This window comes from Haliotis rubra, unplaced genomic scaffold (assembly GCF_003918875.1).
Source record: "Haliotis rubra isolate DU_JTF1 unplaced genomic scaffold, ASM391887v1 Scf145, whole genome shotgun sequence".
In the NCBI taxonomy this organism is placed as follows: Eukaryota; Metazoa; Mollusca; class Gastropoda; order Lepetellida; family Haliotidae; genus Haliotis; species Haliotis rubra.
Genome location: NW_025765392.1, coordinates 863,469 through 883,688, shown reverse-complemented (window position 1 = coordinate 883,688; position 20,220 = coordinate 863,469). Strand labels below are relative to the sequence as shown.

General features: G+C 39.6%; 1 protein-coding gene across 1 annotated transcript; it reads right to left on the bottom strand.

Annotated features, from left to right (window-relative positions):
• Positions 1-4,501: 4,501 nt before the first annotated feature.
• LOC124269433 (visual pigment-like receptor peropsin) lies at positions 4,502-18,430 on the bottom strand. The gene is made up of 5 exons (XM_046704438.1): positions 18,319-18,430; positions 17,221-17,514; positions 14,022-14,362; positions 8,339-8,589; positions 4,502-4,607 (listed from the first exon to the last, which is right to left on the bottom strand). Exons 1-5 carry the CDS (start codon positions 18,428-18,430, stop codon positions 4,502-4,504), a joined length of 1,104 nt encoding a protein of 367 aa, XP_046560394.1.
• Between the last annotated feature and the right edge of the window lie 1,790 nt (positions 18,431-20,220).

The window sequence follows — 20,220 nt, the reverse complement described above, 5'->3', positions numbered from 1 at the left end:
ACGGTACATCCAGTAAGCCCACTAGTCATACGGGTTAAAACAACATATGGTATGGTTGACTGCACCAACAACTACCTTTGTAACACCTTTGTATACAAATGAAGTGGAATGATCGAAGAAACAAAAATACAGCTTCACAGCAGTGAACTTTAATAATCTGATCTTGAGCATAGTGTACATATATAATCTGATCTTGAGGATAGTGTACATATATAATCTGATCTTGAGGATAGTGTACATAAATAATCTGATCTTGAGCATAGTGTACATACATAATCTGATCTTGAGGATAGTGTACATACATAATCCGATCTTGATGATAGTGTACATACATAAACTGATCTTGAGGATAGTGTACATATATAATCTGATCTTAAGGATAGTGTACATATATAATCTGATCTTGAGCATAGTGTACATATATAATCTGATCTTGATACAAAATAATAGTGTACATATATAAACTGATCTTGAGGATAGTGTACATACATAATCTGATCTTAAGGATAGTGTACATATATAATCTGATCTTGAGGATAGTGTACATATATAATCTGATCTTGAGCATAGTGTACATATATAATCTGATCTTGAGGATAGTGTAATCTGATCTTGAGGATAGTGTACATATATAATCTGATCTTAAGCATAGTGTACATATATAATCTGATCTTGAGGATAGTGTACATATATAATCTGATCTTAAGGATTGTGTACATATATAATCTGATCTTGAGCACAGTGTACATATATTATTTGATCTTGAGGATAGTGTACATAAATAATCTGATCTTAAGGATAGTGTACATATATAATCTGATCTTAAGGATAGTGTGCATATATAATCTGATCTTGAGGATAGTGTACATAAATAATCTGATCTTGAGCATAGTGTACATACATAATCTGATCTTGAGAATAGTGTACATACATAATCCGATCTTGATGATAGTGTACATACATAAACTGATCTTGAGGATAGTGTACATATATAATCTGATCTTGAGGATAGTGTACATATATAATCTGATCTTGAGCATAGTGTACATATATAATCTGATCTTGATACAAAATAATAGTGTACATATATAAACTGATCTTGAGGATAGTGTACATATATAATCTGATCTTGAGCATAGTGTACATATATAATCTGATCTTGAGGATAGTGTAATCTGATCTTGAGGATAGTGTACATATATAATCTGATCTTGAGCATAGTGTACATATATAATCTGATCTTGAGGATAGTGTACATATATAATCTGATCTTAAGGATAGTGTACATATATAATCTGATCTTAAGGATAGTGTACATATATAAACTGATCTTGAGCATAGTGTACATATATAATCTGATCTTAAGGATGGTGTACATACATAATCTGATCTTGAGGATAGTGTACATAAATAATCTGATCTTGAGGATAGTGTACATAAATACTCTGATCTTGAGGATAGTGTACATATATAATCTGATCTGTGGATAGTGTACATATATAATCTGATCTTAAGCATAGTATACATACATAATCTGTACACTTAGACTGTAAGATTAACACATTATTCTTTATTTAAATAACTTCATAACTTAAATTCACAGTTTCGCAATTAATGGTCAGTTAGGTAGAGGTAGACAAACATCATCCAGAAATTGAACTGAGTTTTTCTGGCCTGCTTTAAGTTGGTCCCACAATTGGACGAGTCTGTTTTCCTTCTCGCGATACACTCGCTTTCTTCCCTGGATGGCAGCACCAAAGTTCCACATCACCTCTTGTCTGGGGGAGTGCTGGTATGGTGTGTCTTCTATGTCAGTAGAGGGCACTGCTAAGGCTTGCATAGGATGGTAGATGAGGCAACTGCTTCCTGATACAGGGTTGGCATTGGGTTCATCTCTTTTCTGGCCCTCTTCTTCATGTTGCTGATGAACCTCACAGTGTTGACCAGCTTCTTGTGCGCCAGGGTTGTGAGGAGTGGAGTTCCTGACACGGTTTCTAACTGTAGTAACTCTACCCTGGCAAGTCTTCACAACACACCTCCAGTGGTTATAGTGTTCCTTTGTAGAATTCTTGTTGTGAAGGGGCGGTGGGGTAGCCTAGTGGTTAAAGCGTTGGCTCGTCACACCGAAGACCCGGGTTCGAATCCCCACATGGGCACAATGTGTGAAGCCCATTTCTGGTGTCCCCTGCCGTGATGTTGCTGGAATATTGCTTAAAGCGGCGTAAAACCAAACTCAGTCAGTCAGTCAGTCAGTCTTGTTGTGAAGGTGACCTTGAAACAGTACCTGTTGTGTACCTCGCCTAGAGGTGACGTATTTCACTTCAATCAATCCTGCCACGATAACAAGAGTGATATGCTAGAGTCTATAACATGTACTAGTAACTTCTGTGCACTAGTTTATGTTTTTTTAAAAGTTTAACATTGATTAAAATGTTTTGATTATCAACGGTTGTGGTGTACTATGTTCATATAACTTCAATGTAAGTTACTTTAGTAACATTCGTTTCTGTTTTTATTATCAAAGACTGTGGCATTCTCAGTGTTAGAGATTCAACTAACCTCAAACCCTCTAATTAGCGGACTAGTCCATTTTGCGCAAAGGGTATATGCCTGTTGTTGTTTTAATTAATCCCTCATTTGCTGTATGACTAGTGGGAGTATGACTAATGGGCGTAGGACTAATGGGACATGACCGTAAGCGCAATAAGCGCCGTATCTCTAATAAGCGCCGGGCCTCAAATAAACGCCGGGTCTGGAAGTCTGGCGCTTATGAGAGGAAATACAGTAAGTCGTTTCACAGTGACATATAGATTATTGTATGTACAGTTGAATCTATAGCTAACATTATTCAACGTGTACTGACACGTCTATCTGAATAATACTAAAATAATAAAAATGTGAAAATTTATATAGCGCTAAATCCAACCACTAAGTAGGTACTCAAATGACATTGAGTGATATAAATACGTGTACATCTTGTTACACTTCAACAGTGGATACAGAAGTCTAAAACGCGTTATGTCTTGTGAAGAGAACATCTACTGCCTACGACATCTACACACAACTAGGCACCGTTGTGTCGAACTCCTGTGTGTCGAATTTTCGGTTTATGTCGATCTGATTGCTCTTCCGTGTTTCTTCAAATTGTATCATTATTTGACGAATTTTGGGCTGTCTTGAACTTTTGTCGATTTGGTCACCCTTACAAATGCAAGTTGACACATTGTCCTTTTGGTATGACTGAAAGCTGTGCGTATAAAATTCATTTCAATAGCACCTCTTTGAAAGAAACTGAGTGCGGCGTAAAACTAAACTCACTCAAAAAACTCACTCCTTGAAAGAAACGATGCTTGCACTTTTATGGAGTAGCACGTAACAAAGTCGAGAATCTGGGTACTTTGATATTTTACTCAGGTGTGTCGTTTACACGTCCATAAACGAATACATATATTGAATTCCAATCTTTAAAAATCAATAGATCAATGCTACTAACTTCACACACTTCTTGATCAACGAATAGCACAAAAAGAGAATACGATACTAAATCACAAAAGAGAATACGATACTACATCAAAAAGAGAATACGATACTAAATCAAAAAGAGAATACGATACTAAATCAAAAAGAGAATACGATACTAAATCAAGAAAGAGAAAACAATACTTCAACACAAAAAGAGAAAACGATACTAAATAAAAAGGGGAAAATACGATACTAAATCAAAAAGAGAATACGATACTAAATCAAGAAAGAGAAAGCAAATCTTCATCACCAAAGGAGAAACCAATACTGCATCACAAAAAGAGAATACGATACTACATCACAAAAAGAGAATACGATACTAAATCACTGTGTTGGTTGAGTGGAATAATCGAACACCCAAACACCTGGCTTATAAGCGAGGCCGGATACCGCAGGAGATCAATGGACGGTTGATGAGGATCATGGTGACATACGGAACGTGCGTTTATAAGAATAAATTGTGCCTGATGATCTATCATTCTCTCACAAACATGCAAGCACGCACGCACACGCACACAGTGCCAGACAAACATACATGTGTCTGCAGGTCGCTATATAAGCGTAGTTATCAAAATGCTATTTCACCCCACCTCAACTCACCTCGCCTCAACCTTCACGCCTCATCCCACCTCAGATTACTAATACATTATGCTGGATACAAATCCTGAATAGGACAACATGAATACAAGACAAACGCCATTTCAACATTCTATGCGAGGTATCAGGGTATAATTGAAGGACACCTGTCATGGCCGCGCTATCGTTATAACTAATCTATCGGTTTGACATTCCTGATGTCTGGTTTAGCTACGATGAGATGTAACCACGGCCAGACTAGTCACACGAATAGGGAATTCGACGGCAGCAGATGTTGGCAACCACACAAACACATGAAGCGCCAAGTTAACATTTCCACTTGACAGTAACCCAGTCAACTGGGATAACAATGCCGCAAATAGGACCGAACGCTGACAAGTCGTCAGAAGAATGTAGTGTCTCTGGTTGATATCTTGACCTCCGCCACACCTATGTAGATACCTTCCTTGGTCCGGTCAATCGTGTAGATGGACTTCTCCGTCCCCCTCCTGGAGAGAAGGACACAAGAATATATTATTCTACCTCATGTATGAATGTCCATCTCTGATTGGTTCACGTGACATTGAGCAAATTACCATGTATGCTCGGTGCACAGCCGTACACCACTCAAGCGGGATATAAATCTTTGCGAGTGAGAATAAATCATTTATACCCCGCCAAGCCGGAGGCGAGATGAATGAAACCTAATACCCCCATCACATCAAACTCGTTCTCAGTACGTTCTTGATACTCTCCCACAACATGTATTATCATTCGTGGCCAACTCGTGTTATTCCGGGACAAGCCGAATAGCGACTCGTGCCCCTCTGAAAGGATTTCATATTGGCGCATGAACATCAGAACTACTTTAAACAAGAACGATAACTCTATTCCTGTTTGATTCCAATGGTACTTAATATCACCGAAGCACTCGTACATTGTATTGCTGTTTTTGTTTTTGCTTTTTTATTTTAAAGAACTACACCTCTTTGATACAACTAAAAGAAAGGAGAAAAACATATTTTAAAGACATATACTGACGTAATTATTATCAGCTTTTCACCTTATATTTTCAATTATATTTGTGAATAGGGTTTATTAATCATAAATGGGAATATTTTTTATTGAATAACAAATAAAATAATCTTTTCAGCTACATTAAATCCCAAAGCAGATACTCAAAAATGACTTTGAAATATTTCCCAAATTGAGCATTCGTGTTACGTTGCTGTCACACACCCGATGGAATTTTAAAGGAAATCGCTGAAAAACATATGAATGACCAAACAAAAGTGAGACTAAAATATTCCCAGTGATGTGACATATAAACCCAATGTTGATTAGTTACATACAGATATAATATTATTGTTTTGAAACTCGTAGCGATCTATAATTTCCAAAAACGTTTGGAAGCGCACGTACAATCTCCACAACAAGCCCCGCAAGATCGCCAGAAATACACTCAGTTGGACCCATGAGATCCGTTTTGTCAACAAACTCACGTGCGTGTATTTGAACCTCTCACCGTCAATCGTATGATTCTTATCAAAAACTTTACATTAGACAGAACAATTCTTTTAGCTACGTTCTTAGTACTTTCAATAAGACGATATATATTTTTCATGATTTTTTAAACAATAGCATAACGCCATAAACGATTTAAGTAGTCGGGATTATTTTTATCAAAGCACTGCATCCATTACGCGCGTTCTGATTGGTTTGTCGTATTTTCGCACATAACAAGCATTGATAGGGGGACGAGTCTTCTTGGAGTTTACGGAAAGGGGCGAGTGGTGACGAATGATGTATTATACGTTGTAGCATTATGATTCGGGGTATACGGGTTGTTATGCGTCCCTCGCTAGGTTTTATCCATCTCGCCTCCGGCCCAACAAGGGACGCATATATAAAACCCCGTATACCCCAAGTCATAATGCTATTAACTTATAATACATGTTGTGGGAGAGTATCAACCATCAACATGGCCGACAATATTTCCACTTATGACGTAGCTATCCGCACATTGTAAATACATGTTAGCTGTTCTAAGCAATTCACGCTTGGATCCAAAGTCCCAAATACAAGGTTCATAATTTACTAGTATGTAAAGTTATATGAAGATAATTGGTGCATAAGTGAGTGTGAGCACTAATGTAGTAATATCACGTCAGGAGACACCAGGAATTTACTCGTCACCTTGAAGCATTTGGCTTAGCGAATTATGATTTGACCACGTGGCTACCCCTAGTGGCATAAGGACTGGTATTTGTAAGGAGCGAGTTTGAGATTCTTACTACTATGCTAATCAATTAATTAATTGAATTCATGAAAGGGTGTTTTCCAGCCTCAATGTACTCAATTTCTTCATGAATACATATCAAAAGCACAAACAGACATATTACAACATGAATTAATGCACGAGAGAATTCACAATATTTTCAAATCCCGCTTCGCATTACGTTTGAAACATCTTTAATTATAATTGAATTGACACTTTGAACCTTGTTTACAGCTTGATGTACTCCCGGAATGTCATATTACGCTACCGCCGGTTATATATTTTCTTATGAAATATCTATTATTGATTTGTTATTGATTGGTGACGATTAACATCTGTTCTTTTTCCCCACAATGTCACATCATATTGAAATACAGAAACTGAAATCAACTATCTAATAACATGTTGCTAACAGTTACAAGTTAATATTAAATGCTTAGTATGAATTCCAAGAGTGTACATGTATTGTATAGTATGACCAGAAATTATTGAGAATTTTAGGAATATGTTTAATTGGATTTCTAGTATAAACAACCTTGACAGCTATCAAGTGCTTGGTTTCATTCAAGAGAGACAACTCCGTTAATCCTTTTTAATTAGTTTGTGATGAGTTATCCCCCTTTGTTAGCTTGCTAGCAGACGACATTTTCAGTGATCCTCAGTATGGATGATTTAGAGAAGAGGAAGTTGAGTTTAGAGTATTATATCAAGGACATCAGATCAGCTAAAGTGATTTCAAGTAGAACAGGCATCCCTTTGTCCACTGTTTATCGGGTTTTGAAAGATATTGCAAATGGATATGGCATTGAGCACCAGGGAGGCGCAGGTAGGCCCAGAAAATTGACTGTCGGTGACAGGAGGCGGCTTGGTATTCTTGTTTCTAAAGACAAGCGAAGGAGTTTACAAAACTTAAGGCTGAATATGATTGATAGAGGAACTGTGGCTGTCTGTAAGGGGACAATTAGAACTGAGCTGCATGCAATGGGTTGGCAGAAAATTCGAGGAATTCCATCACCGATCATGAAACCTGAACAAAAGGAGCGAAGGTTGAACTGGTGCTTACAGCATAGAAATTTTAACTGGGGCAATGTGATTTTCTTAGATGAAAGTTCTGTGTGGCTGTTTCCTAATACACTGAAATTCTGGACCAAACAAACTTAAAACCTTTGTATCAGCGCCCAAAGTACAGTCCGAAATTTAACGTGTGGGGTGGCATATCTGTGTTAGGGGCAACGCCCCTCTGTGTATTTGAAGGGAATATGAACAGTGAGCGGTACACCGATATTCTCGAGGGACATTTACGTCCATCTGCTCACGTGTTCTATGGAAATTTTGGGATTTTCCAGCAGGACAACGACCCAAAACATCGTTCAAAGCATTCACAGGCCTGGTTTCGGACCCAAAATATGACATTATTAGATTGGCCAAGCTATAGCCCTGACCTAAATCCAATGGAAAATGTTTGGGGACTTATGAAAGAAAGTGTCAATAAGAAAAATCTGACAAATATTGCTGAAATGAAAGAAGAGGTGGTCCGATATTGGGACAGCATGGACCACGACTTTCTAACTTCTTTGATCAATAGTATGCCCCGCCGCATTGAAGCCTGCATTGCTGCCCATGTTGACTTGACAAAATACTAACTGTTCACCTGTCTTTGAATCTGGAGTTATGTTCTGCTAATATTCACATTTGATACGTGAGTAATGAGTGAAAAAAATATAATAAAATTACAATCTTAAATTCTCAATAATTTCTGGATGTACTGTATATGCAACACAAACTTTCTGAGGGGCGATTGGGTAGCCCACTGGTTAAAACGTTCGCTCGTCACCCCAAAGACCCAGATTCGATTCCCCACATGGGCACAATGTGTGAAGCCCATTTCTGGTGTCCACCGCCGTGATATTGCTGAATATTAATATAGCTAAAAGGGGCGTAAAACTAAACTCACTCACTCACCTCTTTCTGCGAAATTCTTCAATGGCGTGGATTTTGTTCCGTCGTGCGTAGATTAACTCCCTCGCAGCTTCCTTGAAGGAGTTGTTAGTGGCCACGTAGATGAATGGATTGAGCATGCTGGCCAGTTTGGCGAACATTGTGGGGAGAGTGGTCACCCATATTGGCAGGTCAGGGTCGTACACTGACCACAGGCACACGAAGGTGTAGGGGGACCATACTATGGTGAAGATGATGACCATTGTCAGGCACATCTGGAACAAGCCATACTCATCATAATAATTCTTTAAAAAGCCAGACCAATTAATTATTAGTTGCTCCTTTAGGGAGGTTTGCTGGTTATGGTGTCAACATTCCTATTCTTGAAGCCTGTGTTTATATTTCATCTTGTCTACATAATCCGATGACTGCCAACATGCATGTACATTTCTGAGAATGTACAGGAGCCTGTTGGTCGATAATTTTGTTCCCGGTTTGAATTCCGATACGCCCTGATAATGTGTCTAGGTGTGTAGTCTCTAACCCTCTTATGGATTTCACCCAAATGGTCAGCACCGAAGACCCGCATCACCTTTCGTTCGCATTCGATATTAAGCTAACGAGCTGCTGTAACTTTACCACTGTTCCCTGCGGCGTTCAGACCAATTCTCTCTCCGCGAATATACCATACTAATGCTCCTTGTTAAGTCTGATAGAGTTTTCAAGGTTGCCAATTAAGCATCTGTATGTAGCGACATGCTGTTGATTGAGGGCTAGCCACCGTTATCTTTTCTCAAAGTCGACCAGGACAGTGAACAATCAGATGCCAGTTCACATTTGGAAGTTGTCATTTATTCGCATTGATACTCAACACTAAAAAGGTGAATAGGATGTCCCTCACAGCTGGCATTATAATCATAACAACGTAGCATGATCAAATAAAGCTGTAGTCTGTACGAACCAGTCGTTATGTGAAGGTCTATCTATATCCATTTATTTGACTTGGATTAGTATGTAGTGGCAGTTGATTATTATCACACTAATCCCTATCCAGGTATATGTGAATGTAATCTTGGAGGGATTAAGAAGAGTAATTCAGAGGTCAGGCATTGGTTTCCAGTAATATGTTCAGGGCAACGAGTACTCGCTGCAGTAAGGCTGCTGATTATGGTTTACGAATAGCGTGGGAAACAAGGTAGAGAAAGTAGATTTGCCAGCACGCAAAGACACAGGAATATGTGCTTCCAGCTGTTCTCGAACCATGCTTCATTTACCCCTGCCAGAGATCACTCACGAACGTATGGTCACATCCACGGACGTTTGAACATTGGCGAAAACGGATGTGATGGTGATATAAGCGGATGGCGTCTTTGCGTGTATTCTCCATACATCATTACATGTATTGTTTGGTTATAATTTATCTTAATAATTCAAACATAGTTTTGCACATCATATTCGTTTGATAACTACTCTCAATTAAATTAATGTTTTTGTTTAATTACCCACGAAACTGTGGATAAATATAATCATATTTGCGGACAAATAAGACCCTGTGTTAACCTTGATGCAGACAAAAATGAAATCAGGACAGACATTATTACAGTCAGATCATAGTGCTCACAGCCGCTGCACAAAGAGTTAAGGATACCCTATTACTTGTAACGTCAGAATGAACTTTTGCTTGACCAATCAGAGTGTCTGTACGACTGATGCCGATTGTTAAAATAGTTTAACTTTCTTCGTAATGGGATAATATGACAAATTTGAAATGGAAGCCTTTCCGAAGTCAAGGGAAATACTGCAATACAATGTCGACCATCTATTACTGATTCCAGAATTTTCTTTTTCTACTTTTAAAGAACAAATAAACTTTTGTTGTTTGTACTCTTTAACCATTACATATGAAATACGTGTGGTTCGTCTTAAGCGGAACACCAATTTCGTTCTTAAAAAACTTGTGGTTAATTAATACCGAGCGATTAAAAGTTGCCAAAATGTCGCCTGCTTCTCTCGCCCGCCAACGAAACCAAGAGAGGTGTTTCGTAACTCTGTCGACAGAGCACTGCAGCGAACCGGAAGTGACGTCATATGAGGAAGGATTTTCAGTTAGTTGTATATAAAATGTATAACCAGCTCGTCATTTCGCCGACATGCCAAATCGTTGCGTTGCCGTCAATTGCTCCTAGAGGTCGGGTGATGGTGTCACCATGCACTGATTTCCACCGGACCCCGTAGATCGTGCTAAATGGTTATGTTTTTGAGTGCGAAGCGAGCGTTGTGGAAGCCTGGAACGATATCTTACGTGTGTTCAGATCGCTTCACGGAAGTTAAAGAATCAAAACTACTTACTAGTTGTAGTAAAATATGTATATGATTGATGACCTAAAAGATTTTCCATGACACAACTTTTAACATAAGGATTTCTTCCACGGAAGCGAGGTTGTGGTCGAAGTGACAATAATATCCAGTCTAAGTAAACTTAGGCTCAGTATAATTCGTTACACTGCTATACCAGTATAACAGTATACCAGTATATTGCAGTGTAACGAATAATACTGAGCCTAAGTTTACTTAGACTGCAATAATATGGTAAGTAGTGTTATATTGACACCCACCTCGCTCCACGAGAGAAATTGTTATGTTATAAGCTATGTCATGCAAAATCCTTTTGGCCATCAATCAAGTACATATATTACTACCAGGAGAAAGTAATTTTGATTTTGTAACTCGGTGAAAACAAACCTACATAGCATTTATTCTGGCGGATGTTCGCGACAGGGCGCCGCCATTTTCAAAAATCGTGACGTCACGGGCTAAAGTCTGTTCAAGAATTAATGAGATTATGGCTTGTTTTCATCTAGTTAGAAAATCAAAACTACTTTCTACTCGTAGTTAAATATGTATTTGAATCAGGACCAAAAGAATTTTGCATGACACAACTTGTAACATAACGATTTCTTCCACGGAAGCGAGGTGGGGGTCGAAGTGACAATACTGCGCGATAAATTTCTTGCTACATTCACGTGGTTAACGTCCACTCATCAGTATGTAGATACTAGTCAATGTACGTCTTTATATTTGGTCTTATAATCTTAATTTATTATCATACTTGTATGCATTTTGAAACTTAATAAAAAGCAGACGATCTGCTGATACGTATAGTGAATTTATAACAGGACTGTGATATCGAGACATTTTATAGTTTGCCAATGTGAATCATAATTCGCACACACGCCCTAGTGTATGTTGTCTGTCTCATTACACTTCACGGCGAAAACAATGATTCTGTTGAATGCTACGACAAATGAATAAAAACAAAATGCAAATATTAAAATTAAAACAGACTAAAGTTATAGGAACAATGTCAGGCTATTACCTTGTTCGAGGAATGTATCCATCAATATCCACAAAAACGAGTGATATGCCATTCATCTGCAGCTGTTCCAAGTGATGTGTCTTTTAACAGTCTAATATGCGAAAAAGTGATATATCGTTTCAGGTATTTCACATTGGTGTATAGTCTCATTGGTCACCCAAGATAGCACACCTGGCAACTAATTGCATAATGTCCGCCATTCTTTAAACAAAAAGTAATTTAGTTAGCCAATAATGAGCAATCAATCAATGTATTGGCGGTTAATCCTTTGAAAGAAGGACGTTGTTTTTACACAGACACTTTACGACAGAGTGTATTCAGTATAGATTGGGAAATCTACCTATACATAAACACTACCTTTTGACAAATCCGCTGTGCAAGATAAAAGTAATTAATCAGTCAGCGTGTTATCGGTTAATCCTTTGATCGATGTTTATAGTGTTGAATATTTACCCCAGACACATGAACTGCCTAATAGGAACCCTGTCGGGTAGGTCAGGTCCCATACTGCCCACAGTTCCAAACTGCCTACATCCCAAACTGCCAACAAAAACATTGTAGGCAGCGTGGGAAAAGATTTTTGCCCTGTAGAATAAAGGAACAGCCCGAGTATCAATGAAGAAGGGGTGCTTCGTTTGGAGTAAGGGATAATTAGGGGATTATATTAGTATATATCTGTGCATCTACTTGTCATTTTCTTAAACTTCTGTAGGCAGAGTGGGAAGACACCATAGAATTAACCAGCTAACTAGTCAAGTTAATTTTAGCAGGTGTAGAACAGGTCAGATTGGTGTATTCACTTCCTGATCACTGGACCGTATCATAATGTTTTAACCTGTAGGCAGTATGGGAATACACCGTCGGGTAATCTAAGTGGTGTTACCACTAATTATACCTGTTATAAATTCATTAACTGACCATCAAGTGAATGATGACACATAACATGTGTAGGTTTATACCACCTAACACGGGTTACAACAAGGGAGTATTAATTGTTGTATTGCATGCAATTTTAATTGCATGTGAAAACGTATGGGCCGACACTGTTTTGAGAATACGAACAGAACTTCATTGTTGCATAAGAAATACATATAAGCATTTGCTGCGTGCTAAAACTGTATGTACCTATTTACCTAAGAACATTTTCAGATTCTTCTAGCAATGGCAAAGTGGGGTTGTTTAGTTTACGGATTCAAATAAATGAAATATCAATGTTGAAGATCATACGTAATAGACGTCAGATTTTTACATGACATGATTAAATATCGAGGTAAAAAAACACAGAAATGGGATCAATTTGGATCAGTCATTATACCATCCAGGCATTAGAAAACCTGAAAAAGCCCACACTGCTTTGATACTTTATTACAATCAGACAAGAACTGCCGGGGATATTTTCAAACAACGGCATCTGATGGGCATCTACCCTTCCTAATGTCGCACTGTTTAGGTTGAAGAAATTAACCGTAACCGTGATGAGCGAGGCTGATCATCGTTTTCACTATCACTAGCGTCTGGTTCGACCAAATAAGGCCTAGCGACACCAAGCGATTTTAACAGAATCGTCTATGAAAACAAGTTGTAACTCGGAAGCTTGGCAAAGCAGGTGACAAAATTAAATGACAGTAGATTGTGAGAACATATAGCTTTCATTTTTCACAACAATTGTCCCGATTTCAGGTTTATACAAACCTGTAAACAAGATAATTTACCCCCTGAAATGTGAATGAATTCTACATCGGCCCTCATATCTATTCCTCACATGACGTCACGGAGATGCGCCCCTCTGATTGGTTGAAATTTCGTTCGCGGGTGAGAATTGTGCACTGTTGTCAAAAAGGTCGCTTTAAGTTAATTAAAGATCGAAATGAGTAGTTTTAATGATGGGGTTTTATTTATAACGATGCCAATTAGTGATTTATGTATTTGTACCCCCTAGAGTATATGTGATCTTTAAGATTTAGAATTCAGAACTTTGTCAAAATATTTGAAACGTAGCCAAGACTGAATGACTCCATTTTGAAACTGTTACCTTTGAGCTCTAATTGTTTTGTCCATAGAAGCCGTGGCATACTAAGATCTGATGTTAATGAGATTAAATCTGCTTTTAGAGGCATTTTAGAAGGTGTAAAGATGAAGGAAAACCAAGTTCTATGGATAGTCCACTTCTTCATTGCAGTGAGTGCGACGTTTAGGTACATCACATGCCTGATAACGGTGTTAGTACCTACACCGGAACGTCGCAATAGATTCCAATAAAAAAGTTGACTATCCGTAGAACTCGATTTTCCTTCAGATTAAATCTAGTTGAATGTAAGTCATCTTTCTTACCCCCGTCACTTTCATCTCGACTTTCATCTTGTGGGCTTTCTTTGCTTCATCAAGGTCCATAGTTTTACGAGTGTTGATTCTCAGGGTCGAAGACTTCTTCACTATCTCGTAGTAGCAGAAGGACATTATCGCAATGTGGATGAGGTAGCAGAAGACTACGAGGCAGTAGACGTAGGCGACGTCCCAGTCGTTTGGACTAGTCCAGTTAATGCTGCACGACGTCCCGAACGGTTCGATGGTGTAGGTGCTCCACCCGAACAGTGGTGGCGCCGTCCACAGCACAGTGTACAACCACGTGAGGAACAGTACGAACTGGGTGAAACCGACCGTCAACTTGTAGTCTGGGAGATAGAGGCAATAATACCATATAACTGGTCTTGATGACACTGTACGTTAATACAGACAAACAGCTACTCAAAGGTCATATCTCCACAGACAATTCTGACAAAACTTAAAACAGAGCCCTAAACTAGTCTGTCTCACTGTCCATGAACTACATTATTCCCCCTCCTGCCTATCCCTTTCTGCAATGCTAAAGCCCCAAATGAAGCAAGTCTAGATATCCTCAGGATCCGGCTACCATTTCACTTCGGCTCAATGTCTTCATGGGACATGAAGTAATGGTGTCAATGTCTATATGGGACTTGAAGTACTGGTGTCAATGTCTATATGGGACTTGAAGTACTGGTGTCAATGTCTTCATGGGACATGAAGTAATGGTGTCAATGTCTATATGGGACATGAAGTAATGGTGTCAATGTCTATATGGGACTTGAAGTACTGGTGTCAATGTCTATATGGGGCATGGAGTACTGGTGTCAATGTCTATATGAGACATGAAGTACTGGTGTCAATGTCTGTATGAGACATGAAGTACTGGTGTCAATGTCTGTATGAGACATGAAGTACTGGTGTCAATGTCTATATGAGACATGGAGTACTGGTGTCAATGTCTGTATGAGACATGAAGAACTGGTGTCAATGTCTATACGAGACATGGAGTACTGGTGTCAATGTCTGTATGAGACATGAAGTACTGGTGTCAATGTCTATACGAGACATGAAGTACTGGTGTCAATGTCTATATGAGACATGGAGTACTGGTGTCAATGTCTGTATGAGACATGAAGTACTGGTGTCAATGTCTGTATGAGACATGGAGTACTGATGTCAATGTCTGTATGAGACATGAAGTAATGGTGTCAATGTCTGTATGAGACATGAAGTACTGGTGTCAATGTCTACATGAGACATGGAGTACTGGTGTCAATGTCTGTATGAGACATGAAGTAATGGTGTCAATGTCTACATGAGGCATGGAATACTGGTGTCAATGTCTATATGGGGCATGAAGTACGGGTGTCAATGTCTATATGAGACATAAAGTACTGGAGCCATTGTTTACATGGGGCATGAGGTACTGGTGTCAATGTCTGTATGAGACATGAAGTACTGGTGTCAATGTCTACATGAGACATGGAGTACTGGTGTCAATGTCTATATGGGACATGAAGTACTGGTGTCAATGTGTACATGAGACCTGGAGTACTGGTGTCAATGTCTGTATGAGACATGAAGTACTGGTGTCAATGTGTACATGAGACCTGGAGTACTGGTGTCAATGTCTGTATGAGACATAAAGTACTGGAGCCATTGTTTACATGGGGCATGAAGTACTGGTGTCAATGTCTATATGAGACATGGAGTACTGGTGTCAATGTCTATATGGGGCATGAAGTACTGGTGTCAATGTCTATATGGGGCATGAAGTACTGGTGTCAATGTCTGTATGAGACATAAAGTACTGGAGCCATTGTTTACATGGGGCATGAGGTACTGGTGTCAATGTCTGTATGAGACATGAAGTACTGGTGTCAATGTCTACATGAGACATGGAGTACTGATGTCAATGTCTGTATGAGACATGAAGTACTGGTGTCAATGTGTACATGAGACCTGGAGTACTGGTGTCAATGTCTGTATGAGACATGAAGTACTGGTGTCAATGTCTAAATGAGACATTAAGTACTGGTGTCAATGTCTGTATGAGACATAAAGTACTGGTGTCAATGTCTAAATGGGGCATGAGGTACGGGTGTCAATGTCTGTATGAGACATGAAGTACTGGTGTCAATGTCTGTATGAGACATGGAGTACTGGTGTCAATGTCTGTATGAGACATGAAGTACTGGTGTCAATGTCTGTATGAGACATGGAGTACTGATGTCAATGTCTGTATGAGACATGAAGTACTGGTGTCAATGTGTACATGAGACCTGGAGTACTGGTGTCAATGTCTGTATGAGACATGAAGTACTGGTGTCAATGTCTACATTAGACATGGAGTACTGGTGTCAATGTCTACATGAGACATGAAGTACTGGTGTCAATGTCTATATGAGACATGAAGTACTGGTGTCAATGTCTACATGAGACATGAAATACTGGTGTCAATGTCTATATGAGACATGAAGCACTGGTGTCAATGTCTATATGAGACATGAAGTACTGGTGTCAATGTCTATATGAGACATGAAGTACTGTTGTCAATGTCTATATGGGACATGAAGTAGTGGTGTCAATGTCTATATGGGACATGAAGTACTGGTGTTAATGTCTGTATGAGACATGAAGTACTGGTGTCAATGTCTATATGGGACATGAAGTACTGGTGTTAATGTCTGTATGAGACATGAAGTACTGGTGTCAATGTCTATATGAGACATGGAGTACTGGTGTCAATGTCTATATGAGACATGAAGTACTGGTGTCAATGTCTATATGAGACATGAAGTACTGGTGTCAATGTCTATATGAGACATGAAGTACTGTTGTCAATGTCTATATGGGACATGAAGTAGTGGTGTCAATGTCTATATGGGACATGAAGTACTGGTGTTAATGTCTGTATGAGACATGAAGTACTGGTGTCAATGTCTATATGAGACATGGAGTACTGGTGTCAATGTCTATATGGGGCATGAAGTACTGGTGTCAATGTCTATATGGGGCATTTCGGGTTATTCTCATTTGAACCCAAACGGACTGAAATACTGGTGCCAGCGTCTGCATTGGTTATTAATAAATGGTCCCATTGTCCACATGGAGCATGGAGTACATAATGTCTACACCGAATACGATGTTATGAAACCACTGTGGATAACTGGGTAGATATATAAACACGATATGTCATACTTACTGAGATGAGGCTTGCAAACAGAAACGTAACGGTATATACTGATGACAGCTAGGGTGTTCATGGATGACATTGCAAATGTAAACGTGAGGAAGCCTTGCATGATGCAGTACACCCAGCCAAACATATACTTGTTGGCAAAGCCGGATATAGTGGTGTATGGGTAGCCGAAAGCAGTGATACACAGGTCGGAGAAAGCCATGTTGACAAGCAGCATGTTGTGAGACCTTGCTCGCAACTTCTTGTTCCGCAAAATAACATAGCACACGAGACTGTTGCCAAATGTGGCGATGATACCTGCAAAAAGGATGGTTTGGTTGATGTATGTATATCTATATCGTTCTAATGTGCATAATTACAAGGTTTCCTGGCTGAAACACACACACACGTGGGCGCCCTCGCACGCACATGCACACGCACACGCACACGCACAAACTTACCACTGATTCATACAATGAAAAATTATTGGTCTCTTTCACATTAACAAACGTTCAAAACCTCGATAAATGATGTTCCAAAACATGGAAACAAAGTAATGGATATGACATAGATACTGGTGAAGACTTTCTTAGAAACATAATGTAGACATGCTTACAGTACCCTTTGTTATTGCAGGATGATCGGTCTTTCTTTACAAGCTTAGAAACATAATGTAGACATGCTTACAGTACCCTCTGTTATTGCAGGATGATCGTTTTTTCTGTACAAGCTTAGAAACATAATGTAGACATGCTTACAGTACACTTTGTTATTGCAGGATGATCGGTCTTTCTGTACAAGCTTTGAAACATAATGTGGACATGCTTACAGTACACTTTGTTATTGCAGGATGATCGGTCTTTCTGTACAAGCTTAGAGACATAATGTAGACATGCTTACAGTACACTTTGTTATTGCAGGATGATCGGTCTTTCTGTACAAGCTTAGAAACATAATGTAGACATGCTTACAGTACACTTTGTTATTGCAGGATGATCGGTCTTTCTGTACAAGCTTAGAAACATAATAGGAACTGATACTAACTGATTATAAATATAAACTGCAGGTATGCCATGAAAGCATGGAACATGCTTGTACGATTGAATGCCATTCTTTACTCACCGATGGCGGCAAGATACACGGAGGACAGGAAATACCCGACTGGCCCAAGTGATCTTAGTTTCCCCGATGCATTCAGCTGTTCCCATGGGTCCAGCGCTGTCACGTTCCCCATCCCCAGACTCTACTGCGACATGAACGGCAGTGTCTTCTACCGTGACGCCAGACCTTAGACTGGAAGCCGCAGAGTCATTCGAAACTATTTATAGGTTGCCGCTAGGAGCACGCCATTCCGGCTTTGTGACAATTAATATTAGCACGATGTTTCACAGACGAAATAACTGATGCACATTAGGGTGAGATGATCGTCTCTTGTGGCGCTGCTGGAACATACCTATACAGACACTTTGTTCTAGATATTTCTACACTAATTTGCTGTAAAATATTCCATAATCATAAGAAATTAGTGAACACTCTCAGTTAGTGATGAGATTGGGTGTTAACTATCCTTTGGCACCTACACAAACACATGCAAGTGTATTCAATTATTCAGCTGAGGGCAGGGTAACATATGATATGAATAATAAAATAGAGAAAAGCATCTGACGTTACGTTTACAAGCTTTGAACACGGGTCATATGGCGTTCTTTGAATTCATGGTATATGATATCATATATTATAAACAGTTACGTAATGTAGACAAAAAAGGGAAGTGTCTGAGGTAGCTATGAAGAACTACTGTCGTAAAAGATGTTATACGGGGATTGCTGCAAGTTATAGGGAAGGTCTGAGGTACCACTGTCACTAGAGGCGATATAAGGAGCCAGTGTCAAAGGGAAGGTCTGAGGTACCACTAGCAGTAGAGACGCTATAGGGAGCCAGTGTCAAAGGGAAGGTCTGAGGTACCACTGTCACTATAGACGCTATAAGGAACCAGTGTCAAAGGGAAGGTCTGAGGTACCACTAGCAGTAGAGACGCTATAGGGAGCCAGTGTCAAAGGGAAGGTCTGAGGTACCACTGTCACTAGAGACGTTATAAGGAGCCAGTGTCAAAGGGAAGGTCTGAGGTACCACTAGCAGTAGAGACGCTATAAGGAGCCAGTGTCAAAGGGAAGGTCTGAGGTACCACTAGCAGTAGAGACGCTATAAGTAGCCAGTGTCAAAGGGAAGGTCTGAGGTACCACTGTCACTAGAGACGTTATAAGGAGCCAGTGTCAAAGGGAAGGTCTGAGGTACCACTAGCAGTAGAGACGCTATAAGGAGCCAGTGTTAAAGGGAAGGTCTGAGGTACCACTAGCAGTAGAGACGCTATAAGGAGCCAGTGTCAAAGGGAAGGTCTGAGGTACCACTGTCACTAGAGACGTTATAAGGAGCCAGTGCCAAAGGGTAGGTCTGAGGTACCACTAGCAGTAGAGACGCTATAAGGAGCCAGTGTCAAAGGGAAAGTCTGAGGTACCACTAGCAGAAGAGACGCTATAAGGAGCCAGTGTCAAAGGGAAGGTCTGAGGTACCACTAGCAGTAGAGACGCTATAGGAAGCCAGTGTCAAAGGTAAGCTATAAGGAGAAATTGATTCTAAGAACGGCAGCAGGGAGTCCCGTGTGGCCATATGATGGGACTCGAAACTCACGGCTGTTTCTGTCACCAGTGCCACACAATACACACCAATCCCCTTGATAACAATTAAGAATGTAACAGCACGAGTGGTGATTGTCAGGACTATATTGGCACTATGGTTCTAGTACCGATGCGTAATGTCATGCAATAAACACTTTGCAATGCAGATTATGTGATTTGGTTTGGTTTTCATTGTTTAACAGAAATATTCCAGCTATATGACGGCGGTCTGAAAATAAACCAGATAATCCAGTGGTCAACAGCATGAATATCGATCTACGCAATTGGGATACGATGACACGTGTCAGACAAGTCTGCGAGTCTGATCACCCGATCCCGTTAGTCGCCT